The sequence below is a fragment of the Microcaecilia unicolor genome, chromosome 9, assembly GCF_901765095.1.
Source record: "Microcaecilia unicolor chromosome 9, aMicUni1.1, whole genome shotgun sequence".
Classification (NCBI taxonomy): Eukaryota; Metazoa; Chordata; class Amphibia; order Gymnophiona; family Siphonopidae; genus Microcaecilia; species Microcaecilia unicolor.
Window position 1 is genome coordinate 159499349 of NC_044039.1, and position 18180 is coordinate 159517528.

The 18180-nt window shown below is 42.6% G+C and overlaps 1 protein-coding gene across 1 annotated transcript in view; it reads right to left on the reverse strand.

Annotated features, from left to right (window-relative positions):
- The window catches only part of MDGA2 (MAM domain containing glycosylphosphatidylinositol anchor 2), a 1114501-nt gene that overhangs the window by 190162 nt on the left and 906159 nt on the right, over positions 1–18180 (reverse strand). Inside the window, exon 9 of the mRNA XM_030214886.1 lies at positions 13190–13459. Coding sequence (XP_030070746.1) covers positions 13190–13459 — 270 coding nt within the window. The remainder of the gene's footprint in view (positions 1–13189; positions 13460–18180) is intronic.

Below are 18180 nucleotides of genomic sequence, written 5' to 3' on the forward strand. Positions count from 1 at the left end.
CAACCCAATAATATATATATATGTTTGCACACAGTTACTTTTAAGGGTAAAAGTAACAGGCAAGGGAAGTGCCTGTTGACATGCTAATTTGAACTGGAGTACAAGAGGTGGCCTACCAGTGAAACTTATTATGGGAGTGCGAAAATTTGACCATGTGACATTTTACTTTAAGTGAAGCACTGGTTACCTATTTCCCATAAAATTAACACTCATCCATAAAATGCATTTCACAGGCCTCCTGCTATTTCTCATGATTGCTGATTCCTTACTCCTCTCCCAGGGCACTCAGATTCTCACAACATAACTTGCTTATGACACTGGCCTTTCTACAAATCAAACTGGATAATATACACAGTACTATTTTCAATGTTATGAGCCTGTAGCAATGTGAGCGAGGGTATGGACATGGAGCCTTAATAGACACAGCCACTCAGAGGGGTGGAAGCTAAACAAACTATATTCAAAAGAATGTTAAATCCTGTTCCCTTCACAGGCATGATAAACTTAAGGAAAAATTTTTTTTGAATGCAATTATAATCTTCCTGTGGCCCTTTCCCTAACAGGGTCCCACATTCTTAGGGTGCATTAGTCTTTCTTCAAGGCTCCATGGTGCGACCGCACCTCAAATATTGTGTTCAATTCTGGTCGCCGCATCTCAAAAAAGATATAGTGGAATTAGAAAAGGTGCAGAGAAGGGCGACAAAAATGATAAAGGGATGGGACGACTTCCCTATGTGGCTAGGGGTCTTCAGCTTGGAGAAAAGGCGGCAGAGGGGAGATATGATAGAGGTCTATAAAATAATGAGTGGAGTTGAATGGGTAGATGTGAAGCATCTGGTTATGCTTTCCAAAAATACTAGGACTAGGGGGCATGCGATGAAGCTACAATGTAGTAAATTTAAAACGAATCAGAGAAAATTTTTCTTCACTCAACGTGTAATTAAACTCTGGAATTTGTTGCCAGAGAATGTGATAAAGGAGGTTAGCTTAGTGGAGTTTAAAAAAGGTTTGGACTGCTTCCTAAAGAAAAAGTCCATAGACCGTTATTAAATGGACTTGGGGAAAATCCACTATTTCTGGGATAAGCAGTATAGAATGCTTTGTACATTTTTGGGATCTTGCCAGGTATTTTTGACTTGGATTGGCCATTGTTGGAAACAGGATGCTGGGCTTGATGGACCTTTGGTCTTTCCCAGTATGGCAATACTTATGTACTTATGTAAGGTTAAATAAAACCAGGTCTGGCTCTGGCCTGGCCTCCAAGATTAGGATTTCATAAGGATCCAAGGTAAAACTTGGCCTACCTTCATTAAACTTCTGCTGCTTGAACATCTGAGATGAGGGCATATGCTGGAGGACTGCTCTTATCTTGTTTGTCTGTGCTAAAAGTTTTTATCTGGCTGTCTGTACCATGCCCTCCCTGCTCTGCCTTAACTGAGCCATGCCCTTTCTGCTCTCTACTGCAGGATTTAATGTGGCTTTGTGAGAGAGTGTTGTTAAGGAGAATTTGTAACCTCCTATACACTCCATCACAGGGCCCCTCACTGTGGAACGCCCCTCTGTCTTAGCTAAGATTGGAAACATCTTTCCAGAAATTCTGTCAGTATAAAAATATCTCTCTTCCAGGATGCTTCTGAATCTAAATCCCAAATCACACCATTTATCTACTCCCTCTTTGGCCGGTAAGATAATTTCATGTGGGTAGACCCAGGAGTGGAACGTGCAACTCCCTGTTTTAACTCCTCCTCTATCCGACTGTAGAAATGTAACTATCCTATTTTTCTTTCCCTCTATTACTACTTTGCTAACACAAACACATGTGTAAACTGCCTAGAGGGTTCTCTGATTTGGTCTTATTTGGCAATAATAAACTTGAAACTTGAAATGTATTCCAGACCTTAAGGTCTTCCTAAGTTGGAAGTCTAGAGTTGTTTACCAGACTAGAGTCTGCCTGCCTGGTTTCAGAGAGTCCATTCTCGAGAAGAAGGAAGGTGAGCGATACCTGGAATTATTTTTCTAGAAACATTGTAGTTGATGTTTGGAGAGTGATAGAAACAGAGATGTGGAATCTCGTCTTAGGATCCAACAAGGAAGAGATGAGTCCTGCTTAAGAAGCAGAGTTTTCAAGAAAATGAGATATAGGAATGCCTGTGTACAGACTCTTTACATCCTTGATTTAAGGTCCTGAGGGGTAGGGGAAGACATTTCTTCAAAGCCATAAAGAGAAATATCCCCCTCCACTCTTCTGTGATCCTTTCATTTCACAGCCCCCTCACCCCATCATAGAACCAGTTACATATTCCAAAATAGAAACTGACATTTTATTTGACTACATTAAAACAGTGCCACAGATTAATTGCCAGTCTGTTGCCATATTTACTGTTAGGGTTAATGTGATATAAATCAAACTGGTAAACAACTGCAAACCTTTAGGGAAGTGATTTATTTTGATGACTGTTCACCCAAATAACTTGAAGTTCACAGCTTGCATCCCCCAAGGAATTCTTTAAGACCCAATTACAGCTATGTGAACAGTTACGAAAAAAAAAAAGTCCTCACTTTGGCCAAGATAAAAGCAGACGTTGCAGCATGAGTGTATACTCTGTTCTCTTTTTGTGAGAATCACTGTGGATTGAAATTCCATGTGCAAAGGGGAAAAGGATAGTGATAGGAGTGTACTACCGTCCGCCTGGCCAGGACGAACAGACGGATGCGGAAATGTTAAAGGAAATCAGGGACGCAAACAAACTGGGCAACACAATAATAATGGGGGATTTCAATTACCCGCATATAGACTGGGGTAATGTAACATCTGTACACGCAAGGGACATAAGATTTCTTGATGAAATCAAGGACAGCTTCATGGAACAGCTAGTTCAGGAGCCGACAAGAGAAGGAAAAATACTAGACTTAGTCCTTAGTGGTGCTCATGATCTAGTGCAGGGGGTAACGATACGAGGGCCGCTTGATAACAGTGATCATAATATGATCGGTTTTGATATTGGCATTGAAGGAAGTGAAACTAGGAAATCAAGTACGCTAGCGTTTAACTATAGAAAAGGTGATTACGACAAAATGAGAAAAATGGTGAAAAAAAGACTGAAAGGAGCAGCTCGCAGAGTAAAAAACTTGCATCAGGCGTGGATGCTGTTTAAAAACGCCATCCTGGAGGTTCAGGACAAATATATTCCACGTATTAGAAAAAAGGGAAAAAAGACTAAACGTCAGCCGGCGTGGCTAAACAGTAAGATAAAGGAAATCATTAGAGCCAAAAAACAATCCTTCAGAAAGTGGAGAAGAGAACCAACTGAAAGTAACAGGATAGATCATAAGGAATGCCAAGCCAAATGCAAAGCGGAGATAAGGAGGGCAAAAAAGGACTTTGAGAAGAAATTAGCGTTGGAAGCAAAAATACATAGTAAAAACTTTTTTAGATACATTAAAAGCAGGAAACCGGCCAAAGAGTCGGTTGGGCCGCTGGACGAAAATGGTGTTAAAGGGGCGATCAAGGAGGACAAAGCCGTAGCGGAGAAATTAAACGAATTCTTTGCTTCGGTCTTCACCGAGGAGGATTTGGGGGGGACACCGGTGCCGGAAAGAATATTTGAAGCGGGGGAATCGGAGAAACTAAACAAATTCTCTGTAACCTTGGAGGATGTAATGGGTCAGTTCAGCAAGCTGAAGAGTAGTAAATCACCGGGACCTGATGGTATTCATCCCAGAGTATTAATAGAACTAAAAAATGAACTTGCGGAGCTACTGTTAGAAATATGCAATCTGTCCCTAAAATCGAGTGTAATACCGGAAGACTGGAGGGTAGCCAATGTTACTCCGATTTTTAAGAAGGGTTCCAGAGGAGATCCGGGAAATTATAGACCGGTGAGTCTGACGTCGGTGCCGGGCAAGATGGTGGAGGCTATTATTAAGAATAAAATTGCAGAGCATATACAAAAACATGGACTGATGAGACAAAGTCAGCACGGATTTAGTGAAGGGAAGTCTTGCCTCACCAATCTAATGCATTTTTTTGAGGGGGTAAGCAAACATGTGGACAATGGGGAGCCGGTTGATATTGTATATCTGGATTTTCAGAAGGCGTTTGACAAAGTGCCGCACGAAAGACTCCTGAAGAAATTGCAGAGTCATGGAATCGGAGGTAGGGTATTATTATGGATTAAGAACTGGTTGAAAGATAGGAAGCAGAGAGTAGGATTGCGTGGCCAGTATTCTCAGTGGAGGAGGGTAGTTAGTGGGGTCCCGCAGGGGTCTGTGCTGGGTCCGTTGCTTTTTAATGTATTTATAAATGACCTAGAGATGGGAATAACTAGTGAGGTAATTAAATTCGCCGATGACACAAAATTATTCAGGGTCGTCAAGTCGCAGGAGGAATGTGAACGATTACAGGAGGACCTTGCGAGACTGGGAGAATGGGCGTGCAAGTGGCAGATGAAGTTCAATGTTGACAAGTGCAAAGTGATGCATGTGGGTAAGAGGAACCCGAATTATAGCTACGTCTTGCAAGGTTCCGCGTTAGGAGTTACGGATCAAGAAAGGGATCTGGGTGTCGTCGTCGATGATACGCTGAAACCTTCTGCTCAGTGTGCTGCTGCGGCTAGGAAAGCGAATAGAATGTTGGGTGTTATTAAGAAGGGTATGGAGTCCAGGTGTGCGGATGTTATAATGCCGTTGTATCGCTCCATGGTGCGACCGCACCTGGAGTATTGTGTTCAGTACTGGTCTCCGTATCTCAAAAAAGATATAGTAGAATTGGAAAAGGTACAGCGAAGGGCGACGAAAATGATAGTGGGGATGGGACGACTTTCCTATGAAGAGAGGCTGAGAAGGCTAGGGCTTTTCAGCTTGGAGAAGAGACGGCTGAGGGGAGATATGATAGAAGTGTATAAAATAATGAGTGGAATGGATCGGGTGGATGTGAAGCGACTGTTCACGCTATCCAAAAATACTAGGACTAGAGGGCATGAGTTGAAGCTACAGTGTGGTAAATTTAAAACGAATCGGAGAAAATTTTTCTTCACCCAACGTGTAATTAGACTCTGGAATTCATTGCCGGAGAACGTGGTACGGGCGGTTAGCTTGACGGAGTTTAAAAAGGGGTTAGATAGATTCCTAAAGGACAAGTCCATAGACCGCTATTAAATGGACTGGAAAAATTCCTCATTTTTAGGTACAACTTGTCTGGAATGTTTTTACGTTTGGGGAGCGTGCCAGGTGCCCTTGACCTGGATTGGCCACTGTCGGTGACAGGATGCTGGGCTAGATGGACCTTTGGTCTTTCCCAGTATGGCACTACTTATGTACTTATGTACTTATACTTTATTTCTTATTAGTTGCAAGCATTCTCATACTGAGTTCAGCACGACTTACATCAAGAGAGCAAGTACATTGTTACATTTTAGGCTCGAAACATTTCAAGAGAAAAAGACATTTTAGACTGGAAGTATTTCAAGAAAAAAATGACATTGGGTGCTGTACTCATTGTTCCTCATTCCCTAACAAGTGTTTTTTGAATAGATAAATCTTCAACTGTTTACGGAAGATTTCGTACTCTGGTATTGATCTTATGGTTGCTGGCATGTTGTTCCATTTTGCCGATAGGTAGGAAAAAGTTTTTGAGTGTACCGTCTTAAATCTGACACCTTTTACTGATAGAAATACCAGGTCCTGAAGATTTCCTTTCAGTTTTTTCCTTCTTTTTTCAGGTAGTATTATCCAACCGTTTACTTATTCTGGCATTTTGCAATGTAAAAATGAGAGTATTATGGTGCAGGGTTTAAAAATCCATCATAGTTCAAATGGTAACCAGTGTGGTATGATATACAAAGGAGTTAATCTCTCATATTTTGGTTTAGAGAATATTAGTCTAGCTGCAACATTCTGTACTGTCTGCATCTTTTTTCTAATTAATGTTGCACAGCCTACATATAATACGTTGCAATAATCGATCTGTGCACGAATGAGAGAGAGTGCACCAATAGTCTTATATTATCTCGAATGAAACAATGACGTATTCTCCTAAATTTTTTGAGTACACCAAAGGCTTTTTTAACTTCGTGGTACCAAATACATAAGAGTTGGGGGAAACCCCTGGTGAATCAAATTTGAACACTTATGAATACCATGTCATTTGAGGGATCACAGTCACACTAAGAAATTCTTAGACAATAGGTTCCTAGTTTATAATTGATATGTAACTACATTTACAATATTCTACTATGAACTTTCCAAATTAAAGTAAATAATAAAACAGTAAATAAATGAGTGTCTTGTCAGTTCCCAATTGCATAGGCCTAGGAAGATCAGGGTTTTCCTCTCTGTGTTGAATGGATGAACATTGGGAAAAGCCATAAAATACAGTTCATATCTCTTTGATAGCATAATATTTTGGAATTTAAGAAAATCAGAAGCAGTGAATGAGTTTACAAGTGATTATATTAAACAACAGAGAATTAAGGGGCCCTTGGCATATTCCATCAGATAGTAGTATGTACTAAGTGCCATGTAGCCCAGAGGTATAAAATAGGATGTGCAGCATTCAGCGCACACTAATTATGTTAGTGTGAACTAAGCTTTGATAAAAGGGCCCCTAAATTGTTTCAGCTTAGTTTTACTTTGAATAAGAAACACAGGAACAAATTATCATTTAAGGGCACTGGCTGTCTGAATATTTAGCAAGCAGGCCTCAAACCTAGTAAAAGATAATTGATAATGTAGTGTTTGGTCTGTAGCATGGCATGAAGGACTGTGGCAAATTGTTCTTTCATACTGGTACTCTAAGCTGCTAGTAAATAAGAGCCTGCAGTAGTATAACAAACTAAAACAAAAATACAAGAACGCGAAAACAGCTGCTGCACGGTTGCCAACTGTCCGGTTTTCCAATGGCTAGGCCGGCTACAGGCAGACCCCAAAAACCAGCACTACAAAAGCCATTGACCTGATCTCTCTTTCCTTTTCCGTGTATCAGCGGCAGCGAGCAATTAAAGCAGTCTGCCTCCAGCTGGGCTCAAGCCTGTTCTTGTTCCTTGCCAATGTCCCGCCTCCTCTGATGCAGCTTCCTGTTTATATGAGGGCAAGACATTGGTGATGAACAGGAATAGGCCTGAGCCTGGCCAGAGGCAATGTGCTTCAATCACTCACTGCCAGCGCTGATGCAAGCAGTTTGGAGGAGTGCTGGAGAACTGCATGATCCACTGGGGGAGGGGAGGGTGCTGGAGATGTGCTGACTTGGGTGAGGGTGGAGGCAGGGGCAGACAGGGAGAGGCAGATATGCTGGATGGATGGAGAGGGAGAGGTGTTAGAAAATGGAAGATGATGTGCTGGACCTGGTTTTGGGGGAGGGAAAGATGAGGAGATAGAGATATACTGGATTTAGGATTGGGGGAGAGGTGGAGATATGCTGGACCTGGGATGGAGGGAGATGGAGATATGCTGTACCTGGGATTGGGGGAGGGGATGGAGATATGCACTTCTATGCCAAGATGCTGATGTGTGTTGATGCCTGCATTTGCACCCTGCCAGTCTCTGCTACAAGAAAGCACTGATGCATGCACACCCTGTCTTCTGCTGAGAAGACAATTCTATAACCAAGTGCTTCCAATTGGGTACTTACATGCAGCACAGGGAAAACATATTGTATAATGGTACCTGTGCATAGAGATTCCATTAGAGAATACTAGCATAATTTGGTAGAAATGCACACACATTTAGGCAGTCCCACTTATGCCAGGTCTATGGCAGATGTAAATGTGCATGCCTAAGAGTGGCACTTACATGCACAACTTATAGAATTCTGTAAGTTGTGTACTTAAGTAGGAGACATACCTATTTCCTAGCCATGCTCTGCCTGTGTGTATACCCCTCCCTCTTACATTTACAGGCTAAGACAGTTGTGCGTGTCTGTTATCAAATACTGCTAGGTGCACAGTTCACACTTCTATGCACACAGTATTCCCCTCATTGTATAACCTATATGTAAGCACCATTTGCGTGCTAAGATTATAGAACACCAGCACTCACAAGCAGGAATGTAAGTGCTATGTGTGCATCAAGCAGTCCTCTGCAAAATGTGCACACATATTTGATACTCCTGGATTCTATAAAGCACCCAAATTTGGGCACATGCAACTTAATTGGCTAATCAGCTATTAACCATCAATAAATTGGAAGCTAATAACCAAATATTGATGTTAATTGGTATCAATTAGGATTTTCACACACATCTGGCTGTGTGCTATTCTATAACACTGAGCACCTAAATCCCAGAGGGTGCAACCCAAAAGGGGGCTTGGCCATGGACAGGCCATGGGAGGGTCATGGGCATTTCAAAAGATTGGGTGCAGTGTTATAGAATAATGGGTCTCCGCATTCAACTTGTGTGCCAGGATTCACACCAGGTTTCAGCAGGCATAAGTCTGGCATCCAGAGTCGGGTGCGGAAACCAACGGTAAGCGCTATTTTATAAAGGACACACACCCTTTACAGAATAGTGTTTAGCACTGAACTTTTCTAGTACCCATTTCTAAGCACAGTTATTGAATTCCCCCTATAGGACTAGATACTATATATCATGCCTAAAAATTCACGCCGAAATGAAATTTGCATAAGCGGATTTTACAAAAATAGAAATTTCTGCGTGATTTATGGAATATGCCAAGCACCAGTCCACACAACTAAATTTAGTTTTGGGCAGTTACGCCAAGTAAAAACTGGTGTAAATGCTGACACCTATTATGCGCAGACTGAGTGTATTCTATAACAATGTGCATAGATTCTAGAAACACCCATGACCCGCCATTTCATGCCCATGGCCATACTTATTTTTCAACTTTGCGAAAGAATTTACGCACAGCACATTATAGAATATGCTTAGGCAGTTCTGCTCATAAATTCTAATTAATGCCCATGTCAATAATTGCTTGTTAATTGGCAATTATCAGTGCTGATTAGCTTATTAACCAATTAGGCTATGCTCATTGTTATGCAATAAGCTTCGATTTCCACACGGAAATCTTGGCACGATATGTAGAATCTGGGGGATCGTGTGTATCTGCTAGGGCAGTGATGGCGAACCTTTCAGAGACCGAGTGCCCAAACAGCAACCCAAAATCTAATTATTTATCGCAAAGTGCCAACAGGGCAAATTATCCTAAATAACAGAACTTTAAAAGCATTTGGCATGCTTTTGAATAATTAATATGATTTTTGCTGTTGCATGCATGCTGATAACTCCCTTCCCCTCCATCCATGTGCATCTCCTTCCTGTCTTCCCTTCCCTCCCCTCCCCTCCATCCGTCCAACAATTGCCCTCCCCTCCATCCATCCATGTCCAGCAACCCTCCTCTCTCCTGCCCTCCCCTCCATCCACCCATGTCCAGCAATCCTCCTCTCTCCCCTGCCCTCCCCCCATGTCCAGCAACCCTCCTCTCTCCTGCCCTCCCCTCCATCCATCCATACCCTGCGATTCTGTTCTCTCCCCTGCCCTCCCCTCCCGCTCCCATCCATGCCCTGCATGTAAATCTTTTTTATTACCTCGGTCGAAGCGGCCACATCTTTGAAAGCCCTGCCCGTCTCTAGCCTTCCCTTTGTGAGTTCATTCCCTCAGAGTCAGTCCCGCCCTCACGGAAATGATGTCAGAAGGGCTTTCAAAGACGCGGTAACCAGCGCCAGCGGGGAGGACATGCGAGGGGATGCTGGGTGGGCGGGCCTGGAGGGAAAGTGGCTGGGCCTGGGCCCGTCCAGGCCTACCCATGGCTACGCCCCGCATGCCAACAGAGAGGGCTCTGCGTGCCCTCTCTGGCACGCGTGCCATAGGTTCGCCATCACTGTGCTAGGGGCTGTTCAGAGGAGGAGGCCGCAGGGATGTTCATAGAGAGAGGCACATGGCATAAGTGCGCATGTCTAAATTTTGACATATAAATGCTGACGTACGCTACCATTCTATAATGGAATCTAGGTACTCAGATGCCACTATAATGGAATCTAGGTACCCAGATGCCACTATAGAATATGTAGCTTAGTGTGCAAATGGATGTACCCTAAAGTTAGGTGCAATTTCCGGGCTTATGCACTATTCTATAAACCGTGCCTAATTTTAAGCATGGCTTATAGAACAGCGCTTTTTTTGGTGCTGATTTTTTTGGCACCATGTATAGTTTGAAGCTTAAAGTTTATTAAGGCTTTATATCCTGCTTCCTGGGATAAAAAGCCCTATATGCACATATGTATTAGTTAGGCACCCTATTACAGAATGTAGGGAATATAGAAGGTATGACTGGGCTTTGGAACTTAGCCAAAATGCCTCATTATTAAGCCATGCCTCAAAATGTTTTTCTTTGATTTTACATATCATACTCTGAGCAGCTTTGGAAATGGATCTTTGTTTTAGATGCAAATAGTATTTTCACATTTTTCTGAATTAGAATGTAGAAGTAACAGTTAGACAATTAGAAAAAAATAGGACTTGATGAACAGCTAGTCTTTATTTCAACCTAAGCAACATGTAACTGTGAAACATGCAGCAGCACTCCCTTTGAACACTGTTATGTTTTGTTTAGAATTCCCCCATTCTATTGCAGCAGCTCCATAACTTTTTAAAATTAATTTCCCTGCCGCAGCTCTCTTGAGACAGGTTATGACAAATCTGGATTCAGCCATGGGAAACCACTGCACATTAGTCATCTGTTCTCTGCAGTCAAACATTTCTCTGATTTCAAATATTTCAGTTTAATTATTGCACCAAAGACAAATATCTCCAACGCTATGGGTTCCTGTGTCTGACATTCAATTAGGCCTCTGCAGTTGAGAGCACAATTATCTGCCATGCATCATGGGAATTTGGAGGCTCTCTCTTTACATTTCACACATCTTATTAAAGAAGGCATCAGAAAATTACCAGAATAAAACAGGGGAACATATTCTTAAAAGTGACACATATTACAAACATCTTATATGACTTTCAAAAAAGCATTATTTTATAAACCTTGGGCCTGATATTCAGCCAGCGGTGGGCAGCGTGTTTGTGGCGACCAGCATTGAATATTCGGGTTCATTTTGGTTAAAAAGTTAACTGGCTATGCCGATATCCAGCACTAACCGGTTAACTTAAGCAGTCAAAGATAGGCCTGCTATTTAAGCGGCCTGTTTTGACCACTCAACATAGCCACACAATATAGCCAGCCAGTGGCTAGATGCTAACCAGGATATTCAGCGGGAGATAACCATCTACAATATAATTTATAATCCTATTACTGAATGAATATGGTAGATGATAACAGGAGTGCTAAAGATTTGTAGTGGTTAAAACTGACTATTGTCTCCAAACGGAAAAACAGATCTGCCAAGTCTCCTGTATTTTTTTTTTTGTTATGTTTGTACCCCATGCTTTCCCACTCATGGCAGGCTCTATGTGGTAGGCAATGGAGGGTTAAGCGACTTGCCCAGAGTCACAAGGAGCTGCCTGTGCCGGGAATTGAACTCAGTTCCTCAGGACCAAAGTTCACCACCCTAACCACTAGGCCACTCCTCCACTCACAGCTGGAGACTTCCCACTTTCACTGGCCTTCTCCCACACTTCCACTTGGGAGCGAGGAACTCTCAGTGAGCAACTTCCCCTTCTATCACCAGCAGGAGATGCATTAATAAGACATCATCTGCTGCCGAAGGACCAGTCTCATTTAAAAAACCCTTTGACGGTTCTGCAAAAACCTACCCACAAGTGCCTACAGATTTGAAGAAGAATATTCACATTTTGATTCAAGATTAATTCACTTTAACATCATTGCACTAACACACATAACCATAATCATGGGAGAGCAGTGTGAGTGAGAACGAAGTAGTATTGGGTGGTGTGTTTAGAGTGGAAACAGTGTGAGTGAAGTCAAGTAGGCTCCGGGGGAGGGTTCTACTCTGACCTGGAGATGGGGGTAGGATGGGTCTTTGTTGTGGGGAATGGGCGGAGTGGAGCTGCCTGGGGGGGGGGGGGCAATGTCAGGAGCCGTGCTGCCACAGGAGGGAAAAAATATTTTTTTTTTAATGCGAGACCATGGCCCGATGTTCACCTGGGGCCTGCATAAAGATAAGCGGGTGAATTTAAGACAGCTTTTGAGCTGTCCTAACCTCACCTGCTTACCTTAGGCGGGCCTTGGCTGAATATTGCTGGCTTCCACATAAGTCCTGGCTCCTCCCCAGTGCCACCCCTTGGCCCGCCCCTGACCAGCCCTCTTTTTGGGGGCTGGTCAGAAGTGATATTCAGCGGCACTCCCCTGCTTTATTAGTGCCACTAAATATCCACGGTTGGGTGACGACAGGCAATTTAAGCGGGCAGGAGAGGCTTCTGTCCACTTAAATCACTCTGAATATCGGCCTCTATGCGTACTATTATGGAATACACCTAATCTGTACCTAACTTAGGTACAGGTATTTAGGCCTGGTTTTAGGTGACCTAAATGGGTGTACCTACATTTTAGTCAAAGAATGGTGCATGTACATATTCTATAAACCACACTTTACTTTAGGCGTAGTTTACAGAATCATGTTAACCGCATGGTTGTTCAGCACCGATTTTTAAGGCACCATTTATAGAATTTGACCTTAAGTTTATAGAATAGCACTTAACTGCAGTTGCATGTGTAACTGCAAATTGGTCACAATTAGTGCCAATTAACATCACGTAAGGGTTATTATTGGCAGTTAAAGCCAATTAGTACCTACCTAAACAATTAAAGTAGGTGCTATTCTATAACGGGCACACAATTTTGCACACTAATCACAAAATTGTGCACCCACATTTACAGAATTAGGGGGATAAAGCACAGAATACTGTAAGATCTGTGCTTTAAGTGCGCATTTATGCCTCCTATTGACATGGTGTAAATGGGTGTGCCTAAATGTAGGCATATGGATGCCAACTTACTCTAGTACTCTATATCTGCATCTGAGCAGCCGGACGCCATTACAGAATTTGCGCTCAGTGCGCTGCATCCAGGCTTCAAATTTGCATTGCCCAGTTACAAAATTGCCTCCATAGTGGCCAAAACCCACAGATAAGTAAATTATACTTTTACCAGTAAATGCAAAACTTTTTGGAATATCAGCCCAAATGTTATCTTGCACTGAAATAGTGTGACGCCTTTGACTCCAGTATGGTTAAATGAATATACCTTGGGAAGCTTACCTGTAACTAGAAAGCTGCATCTCCCAGCCCCAGCTTCATTGATGATGCTACAGTTGTAAGTCCCATAGTTTTCCTTAGCAACAATGTTAACTGTATACTCGGTAGAATCTTGGGAGTCAAATTGGCCATTCTTCAGCAACTTGGTGCCCAATCTCCACTCATACTTCAGGACCCTGGTTGGGTAAGCTCTCAGCACCCTGCAGCTCATTGTCAGACTCTGGTCCAGTCCCTGCCTAATCTCCATGAATGCTGGCTCTACGGTAGGTGGATCTGTAGAAAATAGATGGGAGCATTAGCTGTTTTGAAACCGAGTAAACCAAACTGAACACAATACAGCTATATGGATTATAATGCCATACAAAAAAAAATAAGTATATGTTCATCTAGAATCAGGTTAATTGAAATCAGTCATTCAATTTTACGTTAATGTTACATCACATTTTCCCCTGAATTCTATACAGTGCAACTTGAGTTGCATGCACAAATCCGGGCGTATTCTAGATTTGTGAGCGCAACTTAATTAGTTTATCAAGCCAATCGGTGCCCATAATTGAACTTAACAAGCAATTATTGACACTGGTAATAATTAGAATTTACGCGCACAAATGCCTAAGCATATTCTATAAAGTGATGCATGTAAATTCTAAGACACGGATCTGAAAAGGGGCATTGGCAGTTCATGGGCATTCCTAGAATTTATACGCACTGTTATAGAATATGTCCATTCTATGCGTACTTTAGGAATCAGCATTTACACCAGTTTTTCATTGGTGTACATGGCCGTGACTAAAAATAGTCACAGAAAATGGGTGTTGGGCATATGCTGTAAACTGCACCTAGATTTAGGAGTATTCTATAAACCACACCTAAATTTAGGCTCGGTTTACAGAATAAATCTAAGCATTTTTTTTCGGCACTGATTTTTTAGGCATGATACATAGAATCTAGCCCCTTATGTCCATGATTTATTCTTTCACTATTTGAAATGGTTTCAATTTCTGAGATCATACGCCACAAACGTTAGGAGTGAGGTTCATTACTGTCATAGCATTCTGCTACACACACACACACACACACACACACACACACACACACACACACACACACACACACACACACACACACACACACACACACACACACACACACACACACACACACACACACACACACACACACACACACACACACACACACACACACACACACACAATCTCTTTCTCTTAACACAGACATATGCAAAAAGTCATGAAGAACCACACACAATTCTTGCTTCTCTGTGTTATAATGCATAGAATATAAACTACTTTCTCGAACACAAAAAAAAGTTGGATTTTCATACTCATAAACACATTTTGGAAATTTGCTCACGGTTTAAGAACTTCTTTAGAAATTTTTGCAATCATAGAGCACCTCTTTACAAGCTTACTCCCTCTTTTTTAATGCTACTTTTCCTTTTTTTTTTTCTTCTCCTCTCTTGTCTCTCAGCCCCCCCCCCCCCAGTTTTTCTTCCTTCTTCCATAGGATTTAGTTCCTTTCCTATGTCCATCAATGCATCTTCCCAACCACTATTCCAGTCCATAAGCAATCTCCCTTCCTCACTCAATTTTCTCTATTAGAAAGCACTTGTCCTTTCCTCCTTCCTTTCCTTTCTCCCTCTCATTTTCTATTTCTTCTCCTTTGGGGCCAATTCATATAAACACAGGGGTAGAGTCAAGAATGAATAGCAAAATCCAGAGATTATGCGCGCTACGTATGAATTCTGTAAATAGCAGGATACTAGCATAAATCCACAGTTTCATACCTAATTTTAGGCTAGTTATGCCATGTCAAAGGCTGGTGTAAACATTGGCACATAGGGGGAGATTCTACACATAATGCCTGAAATTACCATGTGGTAAGCAATTTGATTTATGCATGGTATACAGAATATGCTTAGGTGGATTTTACTGTGACTAAAACCAAGCACACCCATTTACACCAAGCAAAGCATGGCATAAATCCCTGCATGTAGATTTAGTCGCACTGGGTCATATTCTGTAACAACGTGCATAAATTTCAGAATGCCCATGAAATGCCGAGTTCCCCAACCATAACCATGCCCCTTTTTTGCTGCATGTGTTACAATTTAGTTGCACTGCATTACAGAATAAGTTTAGGGATTTGTTTGTGTAAATTCTAATTACTGCCAATTAGGTGCTCATTATTGCTTGTTAAGAGCTGTTAACAATGCTAATTACCTTGTTAAATCAGTTAAGTTCTGTGCGTTGTTATGGAATCTGCTTGGATTTCCACAAGGAAATCTAGTTGTGCTATATAGAATCTGGGGATAACTCCTAGTATTCTGTAATCTGCATGCCTAACTCCTAAGCATGCTCCTCACACATGGTGCTGCAGTTTGATTTGTCCACAGCGTTTGACAGCTATGCAACTGCTCCATGCACCCCCTTTCTGCCTGAACCCAAAGTAGACCTCACCCACTGCCCCGCCCTTGGTCCACTACTGGTGTACACACACCTTCAAACTATCATATTTAGACACTATTTCATAGAACCGCATATAGCGACAATATTAGCACAGACACATATATGCTGGTATTACCATCATTTACATACATTTTTGGCTCTTAAATATTGATGTCTTTTTTATAGAATTGTCCTCTAAGTTTTATTGATCGCTCTGTCATTAATAACTTAAAGGATAAATCTTGTAATGGTTTTCGTGATTATTTTGGATGAAATATTTTCCGAGCATCTGTGCAGAAAGCAAAGATACTTACCTGTAGCAGGTACTCTCCAAGGACAGCAGGTTGATTGTTCTCACATGTAGGTCGATGTTCGCATCGGCCCAGGAATTGGACGGCATTTTGCAAGTAAAATATAAAAAATGTTTTGCCAGAGTCTTCTGGCACACATGCAGCGCGCACCACACATGCGCGGACTGATTTCCCGCCCGTCACGTGAACGCGTTCCCTCAGTTAAATCAAAAAGCATAAAAAGGAAGCAAATAACAACTTCAAAGGGGAGGTGGGCGGGTTTGTGAGAACAATCAGCCTACTGTCCTCGGAGAATACCTGCTACAGGTAAGTATCTTCGCTTTCTCCGAGGACAAGCAGGCTGCTTCTTCTCACATGTGGGGTATCCCTAGCAACCAGGCTCACTCAAAACAACAAACATTGGTCAATTGGGCCTCGCAACGGTGAGGACATAACTAAGATTGACCTGAAACTATAAACAACTAACTGAAAGTGCAGCCTAGAATAGAACAAAAATGGGTCTAGAGGGGTGGAGTTGGATTCTAAACCCCGAACAGATTCTGCAGCACTGACTGCCCAAACCGACTGTCGCGTCAGGTATCCTGCTGAAGGCAGTAGTGAGATGTGAATGTGTGGACTGATGACCAAGTTGAAGTCTTGCAAATCTCTTCAATGGAGGCTGACTTTAAGTAAGCCACTGACACAGCCATGGCTCTAACATTATGAGCCGTGACATGGCCCTACAGAGTAAGCCCATTTTGGGCATACTGTAAGTGAAGGAAATGCAATCTGCTAGCCAATTTGAGATTGTGCGTTTTCCGATGGCGACTCCCCTCCTGTTGGGAATGAAAGAAACAAACAACTGGGCGGACCGTCTAAAGGGCTTTATCCGTTCCACGTAAAAGGCCAATGCTTTCTTGCTGTCCAAGGTATGCAAACTGCTTTCGCCAGGGCGGATATGAGGACGGGGAAAAATGTTGGCAAGACAATTGACTGGTTCAGATGTAACTCCGACACCACCTTTGGCAGGAATCTAGGATGCATGTAGAGGACTACTCTGTTATGATGAAATTTGGTATAAGGTGCATGTACTACCAAGGCCTGAAGCTCACTGACCCTACGAGCTGAACTAACAGCCACCAAGAAAATGACCTTCCAGGTCAAGTACTTCAGATGGCAGGTATTCAGTGGCTCAAAAGGAGCTTTCATCAGCTGAGTGAGAACGACGTTGAGATCCCATGACACTGGTGGAGGTTTGAAAGGGGGCTTTGACAAAAGCAAACCTCAGATGAAGCAAACAACTAAAGGCTTTCAAGAGCTAGGCTTACCCTCTACACGGCGATGAAAAGCACTAATCGCACTAAGGCGAACTCTTACAGAGTTGGTATTGAGACCAGACTCTGACAAGTGTAGAAGGTATTCAAGCAGGGTCTATGTAGGACAAGAAAGAGGATCTAGGGCCTTGCTGTCACACCAAACGGCAAACTTCCTCCATTTGAAAGAGTAAGACCTCATCGTGGAATCATTTCTGGAAGCAAGCAAGACTCGGGAGACACCCTCTGAAAGACCCAAGGAGGCAAATTCTAAGCTCTCAACATCCAGGCTGTGAGAGCCAGAGACTGGAGGTTGGGATGTAGAAGTGACCCCTCGTTCTGAGAGATGAGGGTTAGAAAACACTCCAATCTCCATGGTTCTTCGGAGGACAACTCCAGAAGAAGAGGGAACCAAATCTGATGCGGCCAGAAGGGTACAATCAGGATCGTTGTTCTGCAGTCTTGCTTGAGTTTCAGTAAAGTCTTCCCTACTAGAGGTATTGGAGGATATGCATACAGAAGGCCTGTCCCCCAATGCAGGAGAAAGGCATCTGATGCTATGTTGTGGGCCTGAAGCCTGGAACAGAACTGAGGGACCTTTTGATTGACCTGAGTGGCAAAAAGATCCACTGAGGATCTGACCCCACGCTCAGAAGATCTTGCAGACTAAGCCCATGTTCAGTGACCACTCGTGAGGTTGCATCATCCTGCTCAACCTGTCGGCCAGACTGTTGTTTACGCCTGCCAGATAAGTGGCTTGGAGAAACATGTCATGAGACAGAGGGCGAGATCCAGTGCTCCTCTGCTTGTTGGTGTAAAACATGGCAACCTGATTGTCTGTCTGAATTAAGATTACTTGGTTGGACATCCGATCTCTGAAAGCCTTTAGAGCGTTCCATATCACTCTTAATTCCAGAAGGTTG